Here is a 24,238-nt window from a genome sequence, read left to right as displayed (position 1 = left end):
CAATTTATTGTGCATGTTCTCCTGAGTACGCTGATACCCCATATGTGGTAAAAATCAATTGTTTGGGCGCACGGCAGAGCTCGGAAGGGAAGGAGCGCCATTTGAATTTTTGAACGCAAAATTAGCTGCACTCATTAGCAGACGCCATGTCGGGTTTGAAGACCCCCTGAGGTGCCTAACCAATGGAGCTCCCCCACAAGTGACCCCATTTTGGAAACTAGAGCCCTCAAATAATTTTTCTAGATGTTTGGTGAGCACTTTGAACCCCTGGGGGCTTCACATAAGTTTATAGCGTTGAGCCGTGAAAAGAAAAAAAATTTTTTTTACCACAAAACGGTTGCTTCAACTAGGTAGCTTTTTTTTTCACAAGGGTAACAGGAAAAAATGCACCATAAAATGTATTGTGCATTTTCTCCTGAGTACGCAGATACCTGATATGTGGTGGAAATCAAATGTTTGGACACACAGCAGTGCTCGGAAGGCAAGGAGCGCCATTTGAATTTTTGAGTGCAAAATTAGCTGCACCTGTTAGCGGACGCCATGTCGGGTTTGAAGACCCCCTGAGGTGCCTAAACAATGGAGCTCCCCCACAAGTGACCCCATTTTGGAAACTAGAGCCCTCAAATAATTGTTCTAGATGTTTGGTGAGCACTTTGAACACCTGGGGGCTTCACAGAAGTTTATAGCGTTGAGCCGTGAAAAGAAAAAAATTTTTTTTTACAACAAAACGGTTGCTTCAACTAGGTAGCTTTTTTTTTCACAAGGGTAACAGGAAAAAATGCACCATAAAATGTATTGTGCATTTTCTCCTGAATACGCAGATACCTCATATGTGGTGGAAATCAAATCTTTGGACACACGGCAGTGCTCGGAAGGCAAGGAGCGCCATTTGAATTTTTGAATGCAAAATTAGCTGCACTCATTAGCGGACGCCATGTGGGGTATGAAGACCCCCTGAGGTGCCTAAACAATGGAGCTCCCCCACAAGTCACCCCATTTTGGAAACTAGAGCCCTCAAATAATTTTTCTAGATGTTTGGTGAGCACTTTGAACACTTGGGGGCTTCACAGAAGTTTATAGCGTTGAGCCGTGAAAAGAAAAAAAATTTTTTTTACCACAAAACGGTTGCTTCAACTAGGTAGCTTTTTTTTTCACAAGGCTATCAGGAAAAAATGCACCATAAAATGTATTGTGCATTTTCTCCTGAGTACGCAGATACCTCATATGTGGTGGAAAGTAATTGTTTGGGCGCATGGCGGGGCTCAGAAGAGAAGGAGCGCCATTTGACAGCAAAATTGGTTGGAATCATTAGCGGACGCCATGTCACGTTTGGAGACCCCCTATGGTGCCTAAACAGTGGAGCTCCCCCACAAGTGACACCATTTTGGAAACTAGAGCCCTCAAATAATTTTTCTAGATGTTTGATGTGCACTTTGAACACCTGGGGGCTTCACAGAAGTTTATAGCGTTGAGCCGTGAAAAGAAAAATTTTTTTTTTTACCACAAAACAGTTGCTTCAACTAGGTAGCTTTTTTTTTCACAAGGGTAACAGGAAAAAATGCACCATAAAATGTATTGTGCAATTTCTCCTGAGTACGCAGATACCTCATATGTGGTGGAAAGTAATTGTTTGGGCGCATGGCGGGGCTCAGAAGAGAAGGAGCGCCATTTGACAGCAAAATTGGTTTGAATCATTAGCGGACGCCATGTCACGTTTGGAGACCCCCTATGGTGCCTAAACAGTGGAGCTCCCCCACAAGTGACACCATTTTGGAAACTAGAGCCCTCAAATAATTTTTCTAGATGTTTGATGTGCACTTTGAACACCTGGGGGCTTCACAGAAGTTTATAGCGTTGAGCCGTGAAAAGAAAAATTTTTTTTTTTACCACAAAACAGTTGCTTCAACTAGGTAGCTTTTTTTTTCACAAGGGTAACAGGAAAAAATGCACCATAAAATGTATTGTGCAATTTCTCCTGAGTACGCAGATACCTCATATGTGGTGGAAAGTAATTGTTTGGGCGCATGGCGGGGCTCAGAAGAGAAGGAGCGCCATTTGACAGCAAAATTGGTTTGAATCATTAGCGGACGCCATGTCACGTTTGGAGACCCCCTATGGTGCCTAAACAGTGGAGCTCCCCCACAAGTGACCCCATTTTGGAAACTAGAGCCCTCAAATAATTTTTCTAGATGTTTGATGTGCACTTTGAACACCTGGGGGCTTCACAGAAGTTTATAGCGTTGAGCCGTGAAAAGAAAAATTTTTTTTTTTTACCACAAAACGGTTGCTTCAACTAGGTAGCTTTTTTTTTCACAAGGGTAACAGGAAAAAATGCACCATAAAATGTATTGTGCATTTTCTCCTGAGTACGCAGATACCTCATATGTGGTGGAAATAAATTGTTTGAGCGCATGGCGGGGCTCAGAAGAGAAGGAGCGCCATTTGACTTTTCAAACGCACAGACGCAGTGCACTGATCGGCCGCTGCAGGACGCACGGTCGGATGCGATAAAAAAAAGCGTCGGGGATACGTAAAAAAAAAAAAAGTCACGCCAAAAATTGACCATGGATGCAGATCCGTTATGTGCATCCCTGATCAGCGCTTGGTGGGACGCACGGACGGATGCGATACAAAAAGCGTCGCAAATATGGAAAAAAGTCACGCCAAAAATTGACCATGGATGCCGATCCGTTATGTGCATCCCTGATCAGCGCTTGGCGGGACGCACGGATGGATGTGATACAAAAAGCGTCGGGGATACGGAAAAAAAAAAGTCACGCCAAAAATTGAGCAGGGATGCCGATCCGTTATCTGCATCCCTGATCAGCGCTTGGCGGGACGCACAGACGGATGCGATACAAAAAGCGTCGGGGATACGGAAAAAAAAGTCACGCCAAAAATTGAGCAGGGATGCCGATCCGTTATCTGCATCCCTGTTCAGCGCTTGGCGGGACGCACGGACGGATGCGATACAAAAAGCGTCGGGGATACGGAAAAAAAAAAAAAAGTCACGCCAAAAATTGAGCAGGGATGCCGATCCGTTATCTGCATCCCTGATCAGCGCTTGGCGGGACGCACGGACAGATGAGGTGTAAAAATGGACAGGGGATACGGAAAAAAAAAAAAAAAAGTTATACTCACAGTACCCAGAGGACTAGCAGGAGGAACACTGACCAGAAGAGCTGCAGAGGAATAGATGGCAGAGAGATGGACAGCTTTACAGGAGCAGCAGGCAGATCAGCAGAATGCCCAGGAAGGACCCAGCGATGGACGCAGATGTGATCAGGCCGGTGAAGACAGGTAAGAGGACGTCGGGGGAGAGCAGAGGGGGAGAGGGGAGAGCAGAGGGGGAGACCGGAGAGGGAGCTGCAGAACAGAGATAATGGGGGAGGCAGTCAGATCGCGGGGGGAGCAGATCGGGATGTCGGGGGGGGGGGGGGGGGGGTTGGGGGGAGCAGATCGCGGGGGGGGGGCACGGCAGGGGCTACCATGGCAGCGCGCAGGGGCACCACGGGAGCGCGCAGGGGCACCACGGGAGCGCGCACGGGCTGGCTGCAAAGTGAGCACAGTACTCACGTGCAGCAGCGGTGACAGCTAGGGCGGCGGCGGCGGCAGCAGCGGCGGTGGCGTGGTACCACAAGTACCAGCCACTGCACGCTGCAGACATGTTGGGGGAGGGCTCGCAGGCCAGCACAGGCCTGGGGAGGGCGGCCACGGGCAAATCACACCGCCCCACTGCACACTGATTGGAGCGATTGCGCGTCATTGCACGATCGCTCCAATCAGTGCTGCAGGGGCTGGGGGAGACATGTTTGAGGTCCACCTATGATATGCTGCAGCAGCTGCGGCATCTCATAGCTGGATCTCACAGGATCGCACTAATTCGGGCATTATTTTTGCCGAAATTAGTGCGATCGATGTGGTTGGCGGTTCAGATTTGAACAGCCAATCACATCGATCGTCGATAGGGGGTGGCGATGCCGCCCCCCCTAGGGTCAAGCAAAGGTCCCCTGCTGTAAGAAACAGCAGGGGACATCATTTGAAAGCCGTTGCTATGGCCACGGCAATCAAATGAAGTTTAGGCAGTAAAATTACGTCCCTGGTCGTTAAGTCACGTTAAAATAGGACGTAATTTTACTGCCCGCGGTCGTGAAGGGGTTAAAGTGGTTTTCCCGCAAACAAACTTGATTTTAAAGTTAATTTTAATCAATAGATCTTGGAATAATAATAATTCCCACCATTGGATGTGTTTAAAAATAAAGTTCCTGTGCTGAGATAATCCTATATATGTGTCCCTGCTGTGTACTGTGTAATGGCCGTGTCTGACCGTACAGGGACATGGTCTGATCACACCACATCTCCTAGGCCGGAGAGAATACAGATAGTACAGCAGGTCTTATGGAGCCTGCCCATGAAGCAGGTTATTGTATAGACATAGCCAAATAGGGAATGTGAGATCATCATCACATTGAGATCAACAATACCTGAATATAATGACACTTCCTGGAGTCAAGTTCTCAAAGTCTATTTCTTGGACATATTCATTGGGTCCCTTTGTCGTCACTCCAGCTTGTCTGACGATTTTGCTGTCTGTGAGCTGCAGGATAAAAACACATTCATTATTATTCTCAAAAGTGGAATTTATCAGACCCTACAATAAATCAGCGACTCCTCACCTGAATGTGTTCCCTGATCTCTACAGTGTACTGGGGCAAGCCATTAATGAAATGCTCGTCCTGTCTGTACGGCTCTGCGCTGCGCTCCACTGTCCTGGCTTCTAGTATTACCTCCTCGATTTTTCCTTCACACAGAAGAAACAAAGTCACGCTAATGATTTATCATTTTACACTATAAATTTAGAAAACTAACAAACATTAAAAGTCTCCACAATGAGAATTTGGTTATAACATGAAAAAAGAGAATTTTGTTTACTTACCGTAAATTCTTTTTCTTATAGTTCCGTATTGGGAGACCCAGACATTGGGTGTATAGCTTCTGCCTCCGGAGGACACACAAAGAACTACACTAAAAAGTGTAGCTCCTCCCTCTGAGCCTATACACCCCCTGGAGAACCAGATCTAGCCAGTTTAGTGCAAAAGCTGAAGGAGAATAGCCACCCACAAGTAAAGACAGAGCAAGAACCGGAACAACCGGAGACTCTGTCCACGACAACAGCTGGTGATAACACGCGGAACAAGAAACTGCCAACAGGCAACAGGGAGGGTGCTGGGTCTCCCAATACGGAACTATAAGAAAAAGAATTTACGGTAAGTAAACAAAATTCTCTTTTTCTTTATCGTTCCTATGGGAGACCCAGACATTGGGACGTCTCAAAGCAGTCCATGGGTGGGAATAAACAGAAAAACTGAGAAGTAGGCAGAGCCTAACTTCACAAATGGGCGACAGCCGCCTGAAGGATACGTCTGCCCAAGCTCGCATCTGCCGAAGCATGAGCATGCACTTGGTAGTGCTTTGAAAAGGTATGCAGGCTAGTCCAAGTGGCAGCCTGACAGACTTGCTGAGCCGTAGCCTGGTGCCTGAAAGCCCAAGAGGCACCGACAGCTCTGGTCGAGTGTGCCTTGATCCCCGGCGGGGGAGGCACCTGAGAACACTGGTAGGCGTCCGAAATGGTCGACCTAATCCAACGGGCTAAGGTCGGCTTAGAAGCAGAGAGACCCTTACACCGACCTGTGGTTAGCACAAAAAGAGAGGTGCACCGCCTAAGAGCAGCGGTGCGAGACACATAGATCCGGAGCGCCCGCACCAGATCCAGAGTATGCAACGCTTTTTCAAAGCGATGAACAGGAGCCGGACAAAAGGAAGGCAGGGTAATGTCCTGGTTAAGGTGGAAAGGAGAAACCACCTTAGGGAGAAAGTCCGGAGTCGGACGGAGAACCACCTTGTCTTGATGAAAAACCAAAAAAGGTGACTCCGAAGAGAGCGCAGCCAAATCAGAGACTCTCCTGAGGGAAGTTATGGCCACTAGAAAGACCACTTTCTGTGAAAGACGAAACAAAGAAACCTCCCTAAGAGGCTCAAAGGGGGGTTTCTGCAAGGCCGTGAGGACCAAATTGAGGTCCCAGGGATCCAAGGGCCGCCGGTAAGGCGGAATGATGTGAGACGCGCCCTGCATGAAGGTGCGGACCTGAGCCAGCCGGGCGATACGCCGCTGGAACAGCACTGACAGAGCCGAGACTTGTCCCTTGAGAGAATTGAGGGACAGTCCTAGCTGCAGACCGGACTGTAGAAAGGACAGAAGGGTCGGCAAGGAAAAAGGCCAAGGAGCATGGCCGGAAGAGCAACACCAGGACAGGAAAATTTTCCAAGTCCTGTGATAGATTTTGGCTGAGGAAGACTTCCGGGCCCGAGTCATAGTGGAAATGACTTCAGGAGGAATACCAGAAGCCGTCAAGATCCAGGACTCAAGAGCCACGCCGTCAATCTGAGAGCCGCAGAATTCTGGCGGAAAAACGGACCTTGTGAGAGAAGGTCTGGACGGTCCGGAAGATGCCACGGCACCTCTACGGACAGATGGAGCAGGTCTGGGTACCAAGCTCGCCTGGGCCAGTCCGGAGCAACGACGGCCCTCCATTCTGATCTTGCGCAGGACTCTGGGCAAGAGAGCTAGAGGGGGAAACACGTAGGACAGACGAAACTGGGACCAGTCTTGAACCAGAGCGTCCGCTGCAAAGGCCTGAGGATCGTGGGAGCGAGCCACGTAAACCGGAACCTTGTTGTTGTGACGGGATGCCATTAGGTCCACGTCCGGAGTGCTCCACTTGCGGCAGATTGACTGAAACACTGCCGGATGCAGGGACCACTCGCCACTGTCCACGGTTTAACGGTTGAGATAATCTGCTTCCCAGTTTTCCACGCCTGGGATGTGGACTGCGGATATGGTGGACTTGGAGTCCTCCGTCCATTGAAGGATGCGTTGAACCTCCAACATTGCCAGGCGGCTGCGTGTCCCGCCTTGGTGATTGATGTAGGCAACTGCTGTCGCATTGTCTGACTGGACTTGGATGTGCTTGCCCGCCAACAGGTGGTGAAAGGCTAGGAGAGCTAGAAGCACAGCTCTGGTTTCCAGCACATTGATCGAGAGGGCTGACTCGGACGGAGTCCAAGTGCCCTGCGCTCGGTGGTGGAGACACCGCTCCCCAGCCGGATAGACTGGCATCCGTGGTGAGGATCACCCAGGACGGGGCCAGGAAGGAGCGCCCCTAAGACAGAGAGAGGGGCCGAAGCCACCACTGAAGAGAGCTCCTGGTCTGTGGCGACAGAGCCACTAGCCTGTGCAAGGAGGAAGTCCGCTTGTCCCAACAGCGGAGAATGTCCAGCTGCAGAGGACGCAGATGGAACTGGGCAAAGGGAACAGCCTCCATTGACGCCACCATCTGACCCAGCACCTGCATCAGGTGCCTGATGGAATAACGGCGGGGCCTCAGCAGAGAGCGCACCGCCAGTTTGAGGGACTGCTGTTTGACTAGGGGCAGCTTCACAAGTGCCGGCAGAGTCTCGAACTGCATCCCTAGGTACGTGAGCCTCTGGGTCGGAGTCAGAGTGGATTTGGGCAGATTGACAAGCCACCCGAATTGGGCTAGAGTGGCGAGAGTGAGCGAGACACTCCGCTGACAGTCTGCGCTGGATGAAGCCTTGACTAGAAGGTCGTCCAGGTAAGGAATCACTGCCAACCCCTGGAGGTGCAGAACCGCAACCACTGCTGCCATGACCTTGGTGAATACCCGAGGGGCCGTGGCTAACCCGAAGGGGAGAGCCACGAATTGGAAATGTTCCTCTCCGATTGCAAAACGTAGCCAACGCTGGTGTGAAACTGCATTTGGCACATGCAGATAGGCATCTCTGATGTCGATGGATGCCAGGAAATCCCCTTGGGTCATTGAGGCAATGACTGATCGCAGAGACTCGATGCGAAAATGCCGCACCTGAACATGCTTGTTGAGAAGCTTGAGATCCAGGATGGGCCGGAAGGAACCGTCCTTTTTGGGGACTAGGAAGAGATTTGAGTAGAAACCTCTGAACCGTTCCCGGGCGGGAACCGGTACAATTACTCCGTTGGCCTGCAAGGATGCCACGGCCTGAAAGAAGGCGGCGGCCTTGGAGCAGGGGGGAGTTGACAGAAAAAATCTGTTTGGCGGGCTGGAAGAGAATTCTATCCTGTAGCCCGCACCCACTGATCGGAGACGTGTTGAAACCACACGTCGCCAAAGTGGGAGAGCCTGCCACCGACTAAGGACGTTGCTGGCGCGGACAGATAGTCAAGAGGAGGCTGCCTTAGTGGCAGCAGCTCCTGCGGTCTTCTGTGGACACGCCTTTGTGCGCCAGTTGGATTTTTGGTCCTTGGCTGAGTTAGTGGACGAGGCCGAGGGCTTAGAGGACGACCAGTTGGAGGAACGAAAGGAATGAAACCTCGACTGGTTCCTACCCTGGACAGGTTTCCTGGTTTTGGTTTGTGGCATGGAAGTACTGTTCCCGCCAGTAGCTTCCTTAATAATTTCATCCAGTTGTTCACCGAATAGCCTGGACCCAGCAAAAGGGAGCCCAGCAAGGTACTTCTTTGAAGAAGCATCTGCCTTCCACTCTCGAAGCCACAAGATCCTGCGGATAGCGAGGGAATCAGCCGAAGCCACCGCAGTGCGGTGAGAAGCCTCCAGCATGGCAGACATGGCATAGGATGAAAAAGCGGAAGCTTGGGAAGTTAAGGCAACCAATTCGGGCATAGATTCCCTGGCGAGGGAATGCATCTCCTCTAAAGAAGCAGAGATGGCTTTGAGAGCCCACACTGCTGCAAAAGATGGGGAGAACGAGGCCCCTGCCGCCTCATATACAGATTTGGCCAGAAGGTCAACCTGGCAGTCAGTGGAATCCTTAAGAGAGGTGCCATCAGCCACTGATACAATGGTCCGGGCTGAGAGTCTAGACACCGGGGGGTCTACCTTTGGTGAATGAGCCCACTCCTTGACCACCTCAGGTGGAAAGGGAAAACGGTCATCAGAACCCCGCTTTGGGAAGCGTTTGTCAGGACAGGCCCTAGGCTTGGTCACAGCGGCCTGAAAACTGGAGTGGTTAAAGAACACACTCTTTGTCCTCTTAGGCAAGGTAAACTGGTGCTTTTCTGCCAACGAGGGTTGCTCCTCTGATACTGGCGGATTGAGGTCCAGTACAGAATTAATGGACGCAATCAAATCACTAACATCTGAGTCACTTTCGGACAGATCAATGGGGCACATGGAGGTAGCCTCTGAGCCCCCAGTAAAGGCATCCTCCTCGTCCGGCAAGTCAGCTCCTGAAACAGAGCCGCGGGACGAGGAAGGGGAGGGAGCCCTACGTCTCCTCTTAGGAGGACGGGGTCTGGGACCAGATGAAGAATCCTCTGTGAGCTCCGCTGAAAGAGCCCTAGCAGCAGAGGCACCCTGTGAAGGGGGCTGATGCATGTTCAGCAAGGTCCGGGACAGCTGTCCCATGGAGTCGGCAAAAGACTGGGAGATTGACCTAGAGAAGGATTCTACCCAAGCCGGGGGTTCAGCCACAGGAGCCGGAGCAGCCGGAGAGACCACTGTGGGTGCGATTCCAGGCTGAGGCATTGTCAGGTTAGAGCAGGCATCACAATGTGGATATGTGCTCGGTTCAGGCAGCACGAGCTTACATGCAGTGCATACTGGATATAGCTTTGGAGCCTTGCTCCTCGTGTGAGACATGCTGCTGAAGTGGGGGCTCTGCCAGAGTGACCCCCAGAGAGTATATACAGAGGCCCACAACCAGAGGTTGTGGCTTACCAGACCGCTGGAGCGGTGTTGTGTGCCCTCCAGATCCCGAAGCCCGGACCCCCAAGCACCTCAGCAGGGATGCTGCAGCCAGCGCTGATTGCAGAGAAAACGCTGATAAAATGGCGCCGGAGCGAGGAGAGGGGGCGGGACCAACACTGAGAGCGGGATCTGGAGGGCCAAAGAGACTTACAGGGGAGGAGACATGTACCCAGTTAGGAGTGTCCCTCCCCTGTGCAGAACGGCCGCTGGGCGGAGCCGCACTGTCCCTCTGCATGAATGACAAGCGAGGGCAGTGAAACCGAAACTAGGCCTCCGGCGAAGCCGGGGCCTAAATTTGAGAGGTGCGGCCGGCGCGCAGGCACCCTCGGCGCGGTTCTCAGGCGACAGCCAGAGAACCGGCCGGAAATGTCAGAAAACTCACTCAGCACACTCTCCCAACATAATAAAGTACAGGGACCCCCAGAATATAAACGTCTCAGGTACTTAGCTTGCTGAGACGCAGGGTTCCAAGTCCCTGGGGATGAGTGCTCCGTCCAGCAGGATCCTGAAGGGCTGCGGATGGAGACCGGTCTCCTGCAAAGCATGGAGAACCGTGCTGGCTCCCACTTCAAGCCAGAGCCCGAGGGATGGTGAAGGAGCGCGGCATGTAAGGCTCCAGCCTTGGAATCAACCTTAAACCTTAACAGCACCGCCGACATAGTGGGGTGAGAAGGGACATGCCGGGGGTCCAGACTTGGACCCGCTTTTCTTCAAACTCTTTCCAAAAATGAAAAATCAGATGAGAATGCATGTGTGGATGTATGCCTCCTGAACACAAAGCAATGAACTGGCTAGATCTGGTTCTCCAGGGGGTGTATAGGCTCAGAGGGAGGAGCTACACTTTTTAGTGTAGTACTCTGTGTGTCCTCCGGAGGCAGAAGCTATACACCCAATGTCTGGGTCTCCCATAGGAACGATAAAGAAAAGTCATGTAACGCTCACGACCGGTGTAGAGGCAGAAAGCGGAGCTAGTGGACACACTGGACCACAGGGGGACCCAGGCTTACCCTTTAGTGGGAGGGCCTTAATTAAGCACCAGTCACGACGCAGACGCCAGGTACCACTCCCCGGGCAGTAATCAGGACTGTGACAGCTGATCCCCAGGCCAGAAGATGGACTCAGGTATAGGCACAGGTGCAGGCAGGTAGAAACGAGATAGCTGGGGCAGATAGGCTGGCGGGTACGGAGAGGTATGGTGAGCACAGCAGGGACAGATAGGTATGTGAAGGCAGGTACAAGTGACTGATACAGGGATAATGGGACCCAACAACTAGCTAGCAGACTGGTAGCCAAACTAGGCACCTACCCTAAGGGAAGGGTGTCTTAAATATTATTCCAGGAAATAGTGTTCCAGCCCTTTAAGAGGACCTGAGCTGCGTGCACAGGCCCCAGGAGGAGGAGGAAGCAGAAGCACACATAGACGGCCGCAGGGCAGCAGGGAGGAAGCAACCCGGCCGGGGCACTGAGCAAGATGGTGCCCGGCAGGGACACCAGCGCAACAAATCAACTATGACAGATCTTTCTGGAGAGAAAGTAACTTGCTTCCATCCATAAAAACTCTGAGAGCACTGCTTTTTTGTTGGCCAGTCACCCAAAGGGTACTTTCCCTCTACTTTACTGATCTCCTGGGAAGTCAACCAGAATAAATGAAAGCCTCCCCTCCGATTGCACATGCGTGCCAATCAGAAATGTATCAGACACAATGACGGTTGGGAACTTGGGACACTGAACAGATTTAAAGCCAGAAATAAGCATCCTGAATATGTCAATCTCCCAAATGCTTTTGGTCCCGGTTTGAGCATTGTAAGCATCTCATTTGGATGGAGGTGCATCACACTACAGACGTTACTGTAGAGCTACTTTACTTAAAGAGGTCAAGGGGACAGTTCGAGGTTTTCTCAAGATCAGTCTTCAGGAGCACACTGTTCCCTTGTCTTCTGACTTCTCGCAGTGTGCTCCTGATGATTGTCAGTTTAGGCTGTTGGCATAGTTGAGCCGCCGGTCCAAACTGTGCGCTCTCCATTGCTATCAACACAGACAGTTTTGCCTCTTCTGCATCAAAGGAGCCCGTGGGTAATGAAGCTGGCCGGATACTGCGATCCAGACACAAGCTGGACAGCAGCGAGCTTGTAAGCACTGTGCTCCTTACCTATGAAATCAGTCAACTCTGATACACTACAGAAGTGGACAATAACAAAGGCGACACACACTAAACTATAGGATTAAAACTCCATCTGACCTTGGAAACACAAAGGATTTTTAATAAGTAAATTGCAATGCTGCCTGATCTTACAAGCACTTTCCAATTTTAACCATATATCATGTCGGCCCCTTTAATCCACAGTCATTTTTACTGCTTTAAATCCATTGTCCCGGTTTCTAGAAGCAGTTTTGTCCTAGTGGTGAAACAATAGGTCTGTACCTGGAATGCACATCTGTGGGACCTCCTTGCTGTAGAATGACGTTTTAGGGTCTCTAAAAGCCGTCCTAGACACGGCAACCACTGACTGATGTGTGTGGGGACAGTGACGGGTGACTGCTACAATATCCTCATCCACTTGATCCACATAAACCTTGTAGGAAAAAAGCGGCAAAGAGAAACATTTCAATGTGTCATGATAAATATGGAGAAGGCACTGAGGAACGAGTAGGTGTAATTACCTGAATGAAGCCGCGGGCTGCCAGCTCCTGATGGAGTCTGTTCAAGGCTTTCTTCCCTGCTATAATTCCACTATTAGGATTCACCTCTCCAACCCCGGGGACGGCCACCTTGGCATTCCACTTAGTGTAAAATCTCTCCTCGGACACCACAGAAATCTGCACGGGAAAAATACTCTATATTAATCTCCAGTACAAAACGGCAAGTTACAGAGGGTCACCGGATCCGTTATACGCTTCCGGTTACATGAGAATAGTCAGGAATGACGCGAGTCACACGACATCTCTTTCTGGTCACAGGAAAACTGAATACATACCATATTTTTCGGATTATAAGACACACTTTTCCTCTCAAAAATCTGGGAGGAAAATGAGGGGTGCATCTTATAACCTGAATATAGTTTACCGGGGAATGCTGGAGAGGGGTCACAGGAGGCAGGACAATGCTGCGGGCTGTGCTGTACACTGGGCTGTACGCTGGGCTGTACTGTGGGCTGTGCTGTACGCTGGGCTGTACTGCGGGCTGTGCTGTACGCTGGGCTGTACGCTGGGCTATGCTGTACGCTGGGCTGTACTGCGGGCTGTGCTGTACGCTGGGCTGTACGCTGGGCTGTACTGCGGGCTGGTCTGTACGCTGGGCTGTACTGCAGGCTGAGCTGTACTGTGGGCTGTGCTGTACTGCAGGCTGTGCTGTACTGCGAGCTGTGCTGTACTGCAGGCTGTGCTGTACGCTGGGCTGTACTGCGGGCTGTGCTGTACGCTGGGCTGTACTGCGGGCTGTGCTGTACGCTGGGCTGTACTGCGGGCTGTGCTGTACGCTGGGCTGTACTGCGGGCTGTGCTGTACACTGGGCTGTACTGCGAGCTGTGCTGTACGCTGGGCTGTACTGCGGGCTGTGCTGTACGCTGGGCTGTAATGCAGGCTGTGCTGTACGCTGGGCTGTACTGCGGGCTGTGCTGTACGCTGGGCTGTACTGCGGGCTGTGCTGTACGCTGGGCTGTACTGCGGGCTGTGCTGTACGCTGGGCTGTACTGCAAGTTGTGCTGTACTGCGAGCTGTGCTGTACGCTGGGCTGTACTGCGAGCTGTGCTGTACGCTGGGCTGTACTGCGGGCTGTGCTGTACACTGGGCTGTACTGCGGGCTGTGCTGTACGCTGGGCTGTGCTGTACGCTGGGCTGTACTGCGGGCTGTGCTGTACGCTGGGCTGTACTGCGGGCTGTGCTGTACGCTGGGCTGTACTGCGGGCTGTGGTGTACGCTGGGCTGTACTGCGGACTGTGCTGTACGCTGGGCTGTACTGCGAGCTGTGCTGTACGCTGGGCTGTACTGCGAGCTGTGCTGTACGCTGGACTGTACTGCGGGCTGTGCTGTACGCTGGGCTGTACTGCGGGCTGTGCTGTACGCTGGGCTGTACTGCGGGCTGTGCTGTACGCTGGGCTGTACTGCGGGCTGTGCTGTACGCTGGGCTGTACTGCGGGCTGTGCTGTACGCTGGGCTGTACTGCGGGCTGTGCTGTACGCTGGGCTGTACTGCGGGCTGTGCTGTACGCTGGGCTGTACTGCGGGCTGTGCTGTACGCTGGGCTGTACTGCGGGCTGTGCTGTACGCTGGGCTGTACTGCGGGCTGTGCTGTACGCTGGGCTGTACTGCGAGCTGTGCTGTACGCTGGGCTGTACTGCGGGCTGTGCTGTACGCTGGGCTGTACTGCGGGCTGTGCTGTACGCTGGGCTGTACTGCGGGCTGTGCTGTACGCTGGGCTGTACTGCGGGCTGTGCTGTACGCTGGGCTGTACTGCGGGCTGTGCTGTACGCTGGGCTGTACTGCGGGCTGTGCTGTACGCTGGGCTGTACTGCGGGCTGTGCTGTACGCTGGGCTGTACTGCGGGCTGTGCTGTACGCTGGGCTGTACTGCGAGCTGTGCTGTACGCTGGGCTGTACTGCGAGCTGTGCTGTACGCTGGGCTGTACTGCGAGCTGTGCTGTACGCTGGGCTGTACTGCGAGCTGTGCTGCGGGCTGTGCTGTGGGCTCTGCTGACATTCACTGTGGACTCTGCTGTGGTGTGCGGTGGGCTCTGCTGCACTGAGGGCAGTGAGGCAGGGGCTACCATCCTGAATGTCGGTGGTGTGGGTTTCAAATAATGGCACCCGGACTCAGCGTGTGTGCAAATGTGCAGATCTCGGCTCAAGATCTCATCTGTGCATGTGCCGCCTCCGACCCATTGATTCCCTGCAGCGGACTTAAGGAAAATAGTGCCCAGTGGTGGCGCGTGCACAGATGAGATGTAGGCTTGTGACTGAACTGATAGCTCAATCTGCCCACATGACAACTCCGGGTGCCATTTCTTTGAAGCCTAAACTGCTGACATTCAGGATGACGGTCCCTGCCTTACCGCCCGCAGCCCAGCAAAGCCCAGCAGAGCCTCTCAGCGCCGCCATTAGCAGCGAGCATCTGGGACACTCGCTCCACCGATGGCAGCATTGCTCTACTCCAGCACTGACCCTGCTCCACCAACACTGCTTCCTCCGACCCTGCTCCACCAACCCTGCCGCCCCATCTCCGGTAAGACACCACCAGATTATAACAGGATAAGGCTGCACATCAAACTTAGATTATGGTATAATGTCTCAAGCATATGGAAAAATATTGGAATATACAATGAAAAATGCTAATTGCTAATTTGAACATGTGAATAATGAATTGCATATATATATTAGTGCTCACTTCAGTTATCCTATTCAGTTATATGTAGTTTTTTTCTGAATGTGAACACAGCTCCGCCCCTTTCGGCCATGTTTTTTCCATCTCCTATATAAGAAAGTCCTTAGTTACCCCTCTCCACCCATAGCAGTTTTTAATTGCAATGAGATGACACACAGTTAGGGTCACAGAGCTAGGGACCCCAATATAGAGATATACCTTGACGAGGTCTTGGGGCTCAGTTACATTGATCAATGCGATTGCTAAATATCTCCTTTTTCCTAATGTTCATGGCAGATATGCAATTCATTATTCACATGTTCAAATTAGCAAGTAGCATTTATCATTGTATATTCCAATATTTTTCCATATGCTTGAGGCATTATACCATTATCTAAGTTTGATGTGCAGCCTTATCCTGATATAGTATGTATTTTTTGGCTTGCACTCATAATCTATATATATAATTGCCTTATTCTGTCTGTCTGTCTGTCTGTCTGTCTTGCTCCAAAATTGTGTCCTTACGGTGACACAAAGCTGATTGGCCGCTGGGCTCGCCATGGCCCCGCCCCCCCGCACGGATTGGCCGCTCGCCCAGGCTGCGCCCCCACACGGATTGGCCGGCCGCTCGCCCAGGCTCCGCCCCCCCCACAGATTGGCCTCTCGCCCCGGCACCCTGCAGGCATTGGCAACTCGGCCACGCCCCGCCCACCTCACGCAATGCACGCTAGCTCTTCCCCCCCCCCCCCCGCACCGACACGGTCACGGAGCCACGACTACCAGGTGAGTACTGTACCCCCGGGAGCCCACATCAGCGTACGCCGCCAACCCAGCCGACACATACCCTCGCATTGCTGGGGCTGGCCGGCGTATGCTGGTGTGGGCTCCCGTGCGAGCGGGGGACGAGATGCGCTGGTAACCATGGTAGCATAGTTACCAGCGCATCAAGGTCCTGCAGCGGCGGAAAATACACACACACACACACACACATAACAGCACACACACACACACACACACACACATCAGATCACACTCACTCTCACACACACATCACATCGCATCCACATACTCACAACATCCTGGGATATCGCTTGCTTCTCTGCGGCGATATTGTGCTGTGAGCTTCCAGGACCTGCCGGAGGATCACATGGCCAGAAGCATGTGGTATCTCCGGATGTTGTGAGTATGAGCGCGTATGTGCAATATCGTCAATGTGTGTGTGCGTGAGTGTATGCAATCGGGTGTGTGTGAGTGTATGCGATTGGGTGTGTGTGAGTGTATGCGATCGGTTGTGTGTGAGTGTATGCGATCGGGTGTGTGTGAGTGTATGCGATCGGGTGTGTGTGAGTGTATGCGATCGGGTGTGTGTGAGTGTATGCGATCGGGTGTGTGTGAGTGTATGCGATCGGGTGTGTGTGAGTGTATGCGATCGGATCTGTGAGTGTCGGCAGAGGAGCACGGCGTGCTGGAGGAGGCTGGGAGGAGAGAGGCTGATCCTGGGGAAGGCTGAGATGGGGAGGCTGAGAGAAGAGAGGCTGATGCTGGGGGAGGCTGAGGCTGGGGGAGGCTGGGAGGAGAGAGGCTGATGCTGGGGACCGAAAAGGCTGATGCTGGGAGGAGAGAGGCTGATGCTGGGACGAGAGAGGCTGATGCTGGGATGAGAGAGGCTGATGCTGGGATGAGAGAGGCTGATGCTGGGAGGAGAGAGGCTGATGCTGGGATGAGAGAGGCTGATGCTGGGGACAGAGAGGCTGATGCTGGGGACAGAGAGGCTGATGCTGGGAGGAGAGAGGCTGATGCTGGGAGGAGAGAGGCTGATGCTGGGAGGAGAGAGGCTGATGCTGGGAGGAGAGAGGCTGATGCTGGGATGAAAGAGGCTGATGCTGGGATGAAAGAGGCTGATGCTGGGATGAGAGAGGCTGATGCTGGGGACAGAGAGGCTGATGCTGGGGACAGAGAGGCTGATGCTGGGAACAGAGAGGCTGATGCTGGGATGAGAGAGGCTGATGCTGGGATGAGAGAGGCTGATGCTGGGATGAGAGAGGCTGATGCTGGGGACAGAGAGGCTGATGCTGGGGACAGAGAGGCTGATGCTGGGAGGAGAGAGGCTGATGCTGGGAGGAGAGAGGCTGATGCTGGGAGGAGAGAGGCTGATGCTGGGAGGAGAGAGGCTGATGCTGGGATGAGAGAGGCTGATGCTGGGAGGAGAGAGGCTGATGCTGGGATGAGAGAGGCTGATGCTGCGGACAGAGAGGCTGATGCTGGGGACAGAGAGGCTGATGCTTGGATGAGAGAGTCTGATGCTGCGGGCAGAGAGGCTGATGCTGCGGGTAGAGAGGCTGATGCTGGTGCAGCATGGGGGATGGAGCACGATGGGGGGTGCGCAGCATGGGGGATGGAGCACGTTTGGGAGTGCGCAGCATGGCGCATGGAGCACGTTTGGGAGTGCGCAGCATGGCGGATGGACCACGTTTGGGAGTGCGCAGCATGGCGGATGGAGCACGTTTGGGAGTGCGCAGCATGGCGGATGGAGCACGTTTGGGAGTGCGCAGCATGGCGGATGGACCACGTTTGGGAGTGCGCAGCATGGCGGATGGAGCACGTTTCGGAGTGCACAGCATGGCGGATGGAGCACGTTTGGGAGTGCGCAGCATGGGGGATGCAGCACGATGGGGAGTGCGGAGTATGGCGGATGGAGCACGTTTGGGAGTGCGCAGCATGGCGGATGGACCACGTTTGGGAGTGCGCAGCATGGCGGATGGAGCACGTTTGGGAGTGCGCAGCATGGGAGATGGAGCACAATGGGGGTGCGCAGCATGGCGGATGGAGCACGATGGGGGGTGTGCAGCATGGGAGATGGAGCACGATGGGGGGTGCGCAGGATAGGGGATGGAGCACGATGGGGGGTGCGCAGCATGGCGGATGGAGCACAACGGGGGGTGCGCAGCATGGCGGATGGAGCACGATGGGGGGTGCGCAGCATGGGAGATGGAGCACGATGGGGGGTGCGCAGCATGGCGGATGGAGCACGATGGGGGGTGCGCAGCATGGGAGATGGAGCACGATGGGGGGTGCGCAGCATAGGGGATGGAGCACGATGGGGAGTGCGCTGCATGGGGGATGGAGCACGATGGGGAGTGCGGAGTATGGCGGATGGAGCACGTTTGGGAGTGTGCAGCATGGCGGATGGAGCACGTTTGGGAGTGCGCAGCATGGCGGATGGAGCACGTTTGGGAGTACGCATCATGGGAGATGGAGCACGATGGGGGGTGCGCAGCATAGAGGATGGAACACGATGGGGAGTGCGCTGCATGGGGGATGGAGCACGATGGGGAGTGCGCTGCATAGGGGATGGAGCACGATGGGAAGTGCACACCTCCCCCCAACAAACACACACACACACACGCGCGCGCGCACTGCACAACACACCACACACACACACACTGGGAACCACAAACAACTGCCCTACACAGACACCCACACACACAGACAACGCTGCACACACAAATATACGCACATACCGCAGAACACACACATTGCACAAAACATACCTCCCCCCAAAACACACCACACACACACAAACCGCGCAACACACACACGCTACACACACACAGCACTCCACAAACAACGCAACACACATACAACACCGCTCTCACCCCCCGTCACACCCAGACAACACCCAGAACATGTACAGCGCCCCACACAAACACTTGGTAACTACACACAACATCTATATATATATATATAACAAAAATCATACATGAACTACACAATACGTAAATTCTAGAATACCCGATGCGTAGAATCGGGCCACCTTCTAGTATATATATATTAGTGCTCACTTCAGTTATCCTATTCAGTTACCACCAGATTATAAGACAGACCCAATATTGTTTTGCCCCTTTTTTTCCCCTCTAAATTTGGGCTGTGTTTTATAATCCGGTACGTCCTATAAAACAGAAAATACAGTATCTTATTGCACTAAACACTGTGGTTAGACTGATATGTGTGCTATGATTTATGCCCTACCTAAACACCAAAAATAAAAGTTAAAAAATACAGCTCTGTGTTTTCTCCAAGCAACTTTATCTCTCCCCTTCGATTAAGATGCATGCTACCTCATCACACAGATACAGAGCTTTTACACAGATGAGACATGTAATAACCAACCTGATGTGGCACTAGTTCATCATATCCCCGAGTACTCCCAGTAGCACAGCATGCCATAGACACAATGGCTGAACTGGGCAAAGAGTCATAAGCCGAACGATGCTGGAAAACAAGAAGCAGGAACATCACTAGGATGGGTTACATCTGCTGCACACATACACTATATTATATCTTAAACTATGCAGGTTATGGCCGGCACAGCGTCCATTGTTCATGAAGAGTTTGATGATATTGAATTTGAAGCCTGGAAGTTCCTTGGGGGCGTCAGTGCACTCTGATTGAATAAACACGCCTCCAATGCACTTCCAAGCTAATTTGCATATGGTATCACACTAAGGCGGGCTTTGCACACTACGACATCGCAGCCCGATGCTGCGATGCCGAGTGCGATAGTGCCCGCCCCCGTCGCAGCAGCGATATGTTGTGATAGCTGGCGTAGCGAAAGTTATCGCTACGCCAGCTTCACACACACACTCACCTGCCGTGCGACGTCCCTGTGGCCGGCGACCCGCCTCCTTGTTAAGGGGGCGGGTCGTGCGGCGTCACTGCGACGTCACACGGCAGGCGGCCAATCAGAGCGGAGGGGCGGAGATGAGCAGGATGTCAACATCCTGCCCACCTCCTTCCTTCCGCATATCCTACGGAAGCCGCAGTGAGGCCGGTAGGAGACGTTCCTCGCTCCTGCGACTTCACACACAGCGATGTGTGCAGCCGCAGGAGCGAGGAACAACATCGGACCGTCGCGTCAGCGTAATCATGGATTACGCCGACGCTGCACCGATGATACGATTACGACGCTTTTGCGCTCGTTAATCGTATCATCCAGCCTTTACACACTGCGATGTCGCATGCGATGCCGGAAGTGCGTCATTTTCAATTTGACCCCACCGACATCGCACCTGCGATGTCGCAGTGTGCAAAGTGCCCCTTAGGCTAAGTTCACACTTCAGTTGTTTTCAATCCGTCAGGTCCGTCAGCAACGGATCACTTGTTTTTTAGATGTCAACTGATGCAACTGATGTGTTTTTCACAGAATTCCTTTCACAGGAATCCTGTGAAAAAACTGATCAGTTGCGTCCGTTACATCCGCTGTGCATCCGTTTTTTGACGGATCAGTCATGATCCGTTTGTGTTTGGGACAGCCCAGTGGGCGTGCCAAACATGCTGGGCATGCTCAGTAAAGCATGGCGGAATCCAGAGCTGGATTCCGTCGTAAGACGGATTACGACGGAATCCAGCACCATAGACATACATTGCAAGTGTGGCGGATGGCGACGGATTCCTGCGCGGCGCGTTAATTTTGACAGCCCGAAAAACGTTACATTCTGCGTTGCTCCCCGCTCGGCGGTCAGTCAAAAACGACGGACCGCGACGCAGCGGATGCAACGCAGGGTCATCAGTCGCAATCCGTCACTAATAGAAGTCTATGGGGAAATACAGGATTCCTGCAAAATATTTTGCAGGATTCCGTAATTCCTCAAGGCTACGGATTGTGACTGATGCAAAATAACTGAAGTGTGAACTTAGCCTTAGGCTACTTTCATATTTCCGTCACTTTCCCTCAGTCACAATCTGTCGCTTTGAGTAAAAACTGAATCCTGCAAAATAATTTGCAGGATTCCGTTTTTTTCCCCATAGACTTCTATTAACAATGGATTGCGACTGATGGCCTTGCGTTGCATCCGTCAACTGATCAGTCGTGGAATGACTGACCGTCGGGCAGAAGCAACGGACAATGTAATGTTTTTCTGAGCGTCAAAACGACGCACTGCGCAGGATTCCGTCAAGAGGTATAATGGATGTCTATGGTGCAGGATTCCGCCGTAATCCGTCGCACGGTGGAATCCAGTGCTGGATTCCATCATTTTCTACTGAGCATGCCCAGTATGTACACAATCACATTGCAAGGCTCCAAAGCTGGTACGACGGATCATTTTTTTTTGGGCTAAGGGTACTTTCACACTTGCGTTTATTTCCTTCCGTTACAATCCGCCCTTTTGGAAAACAGCGGAATCCGTTAACGGATTCCGCTGTTTCCCATAGACTTGTATGGGTGACGGATTGTACCAAAAGGACCTGCGTTGCTTCCGCTGGGCGACGCTCCGTTGCTTCCGCCCAGCGGGAGGAACGCAGCATGTAACGTTATTTTGAGCAGCGGAATCCTCTGGATTTCATTGCGCATGCTCTTTTTTTTTTTTTTTTTAAATCAAACTTTATTTTGGCTCGCGGTGGCCGAACGTTCAGCTGAGCGCCCGGCCGTCGGCAAGCGACAGCGCTCAGCTGAGCGACCGGCCACCGGCATGCCCGGCCGCCGGCAAGTCACAACGCTCAGCTGAGCGCCCGCCCGCTGGCATGCCCGGCCGCCGGCAAGTGACAGCGCTCAGCTGAGCGCCCGCCCGCCGGCATGCCCGGGCGCCGGCAAGTGACAGCGCTCAGCTGATCACCCGGCGGCCAGCTGCAGGGAGCGATCAGCTGATCACCCAGCGGCCGGCTGCAGGGAGCGATCAGCTGATCACCCGGCGGCCGGCTGCAGGGAGCGATCAGCTGATCACCCGGCGGCCGGCTGCAGGGAGCGATCAGCTGATCACCCGGCGGCCGGCTGCTGGGAGCGATCAGCTGATCGGCCGGCTACTGGGAGCGATCAGCTGATCGTTTACAATAGTCTGCCGCTGGTAAAACTGTAAAAAAAAAAAATCAAAACGAATTGCGTTGTTTTGCAGCATCCGTTGCATCCGTTGTGCCACTATATGCAACACATCCGTTGCATCCGTTACACAACGCAATGCAACGGATACCGTTCAACGCATTTGTGAAAGTACCCTAAGTTCACACTTCAGTTGTTTTGCATCAGTCACAATCCGTCGCCTTGGGGAATTACGGAATCCTGCAAAATATTTTACAGGAATCCAGTATTTCCCCATAGACTTCTATTAGTGACGGATTGCGACTGATGACCCTGCGTTGCATCCGCTGCGTCGCGGTCCGTCGTTTTTGACTGACCGCCGAGTGGGTAGCAACGCAGAATGTAACGTTTTTCGGGCCGTCAAAAAAAACGCGCCCCGCAGGAATCCGTTGCTATCCGTCAAGCTTGTAATGTATGTCTATGGTGCTGGATTCCGTCGTAATCCGTCTTACGATGGAATCCAGCACAGAATTCCGTCATGCTCTACTGAGCATGCCCAGCATGTTTGGCACACCCCCTGGGCTGTCCCAAACACAAACGGATCATGACTGATCCCTCAAAAAACGGACGCATAACGGATGTAACGGACGCAACGGATCAGTTTTTTCACAGGATTCCTGTGAAAGGAATCCTGTAAAAAACACATCCGTTGCATCAGTTGACATCTTGAAAACGACTGATCCGTTGCTGACGGACCTGACGGATTTAAAACAACTGAAGTGTGAACTTAGCCTGACAGGGATCCGTCGCATCAGTCACAAAACGGATTGTGTCTGTTGGAAAAAAACTAATGTGTAGCCTTAAAGAAGCCATAGCTTTTCTAAGTGCTATCACATCGGATTACTACATAAAAAGTATAAGTTTCATTGTTATTTTATCACCTATACAGTTTCACCATTAAAATAATTGGTAAAGAAGGGAATTTTGTTTACTTACCGTAAATTCCTTTTCTTCTAGCTCCTATTGGGAGACCCAGACAATTGGGTGTATAGCTTCTGCCTCCGGAGGCCACACAAAGTATTACACTTAAAAGTGTAAACCCCTCCCCTCTGCCTATACACCCCCCCGTGCATCACGGGCTCCTCAGTTTTGGTGCAAAAGCAGGAAGGAGGAAACTTATAAATTGGTCTAAGGTAAATTCAATCCGAAGGATGTTCGGAGAACTGAAAACCATGAACCAAGAACAATTCAACATGAACAACATGTGTACACAAAAGAACAACAGCCCGAAGGGAACAGGGGCGGGTGCTGGGTCTCCCAATTGGAGCTAGAAGAAAAGGAATTTACGGTAAGTAAACAAAATTCCCTTCTTCTTTGTCGCTCCATTGGGAGACCCAGACAATTGGGACGTCCAAAAGCAGTCCCTGGGTGGGTAAAAGAATACCTCGGTAAAAGAGCCGTAAAACGGCCCCTTCCTACAGGTGGGCAACCGCCGCCTGAAGGACTCGCCTACCTAGGCTGGCATCTGCCGAAGCGTAGGTATGCACCTGATAGTGTTTCGTGAAAGTGTGCAGACTCGACCAGGTAGCCGCCTGACACACCTGCTGAGCCGTAGCCTGGTGCCGCAAAGCCCAGGACGCACCCACGGCTCTGGTAGAATGGGCTTTCAGCCCTGAAGGAACCGGAAGCCCAGAAGAACGGTAGGCTTCAAGAATTGGTTCCTTGATCCACCGAGCCAAGGTTGACTTGGAAGCCTGCGACCCTTTACGCTGGCCAGCGACAAGGACAAAGAGCGCATCCGAGCGGCGCAGGGGCGCCGTACGAGAAATGTAGAGTCTGAGTGCTCTCACAAGATGCAAATCCTTTTCACATTGGTGAACTGGATGAGGGCAAAAAGAAGGTAAGGAGATATCCTGATTGAGATGAAAAGGGGATACCACCTTAGGGAGAAATTCCGGAACCGGACGCAGAACCACCTTATCCTGGTGAAACACCAGGAAGGGGGCTTTGCATGACAGTGCAGCTAGCTCAGACACTCTCCGAAGCGATGTGACTGCCACTAGGAAGACCACCTTCTGCGAAAGGCGTGAAAGAGAAATATCCCTCATTGGCTCGAAAGGTGGTTTCTGAAGAGCCGTTAGCACCCTGTTCAGATCCCAGGGTTATAGCGGACGCTTGTAAGGAGGGACTATGTGGCAAACCCCCTGCAGGAACGTGCGTACCTGCGGAAGCCTGGCTAGACGCTTTTGAAAAAACACAGAGAGCGC

The 24,238-nt window shown here is 52.5% G+C and overlaps 1 protein-coding gene across 5 annotated transcripts in view; it reads right to left on the bottom strand.

The window, feature by feature from the left end:
- Positions 1-24,238, bottom strand: part of AGL (amylo-alpha-1,6-glucosidase and 4-alpha-glucanotransferase) — a 209,283-nt gene that overhangs the window by 56,173 nt on the left and 128,872 nt on the right. For all 5 annotated transcript variants that reach the window (XM_075322279.1, XM_075322281.1, XM_075322277.1 and 2 more), the window contains 5 exons: positions 19,349-19,450; positions 12,486-12,641; positions 12,247-12,397; positions 4,677-4,801; positions 4,485-4,597 (listed from right to left, as the gene is read on the bottom strand). In XM_075322279.1, the coding sequence (XP_075178394.1) occupies positions 4,485-4,597; positions 4,677-4,801; positions 12,247-12,397; positions 12,486-12,641; positions 19,349-19,450 (647 nt within the window). The remainder of the gene's footprint in view (positions 1-4,484; positions 4,598-4,676; positions 4,802-12,246; positions 12,398-12,485; positions 12,642-19,348; positions 19,451-24,238) is intronic.

This window comes from Anomaloglossus baeobatrachus, chromosome 8, assembly GCF_048569485.1.
Source record: "Anomaloglossus baeobatrachus isolate aAnoBae1 chromosome 8, aAnoBae1.hap1, whole genome shotgun sequence".
Lineage (NCBI taxonomy): Eukaryota > Metazoa > Chordata > Amphibia > Anura > Aromobatidae > Anomaloglossus > Anomaloglossus baeobatrachus.
Note: the sequence above shows the minus strand (reverse complement) of the source record. Positions and strands in the feature narration are given on the sequence as shown.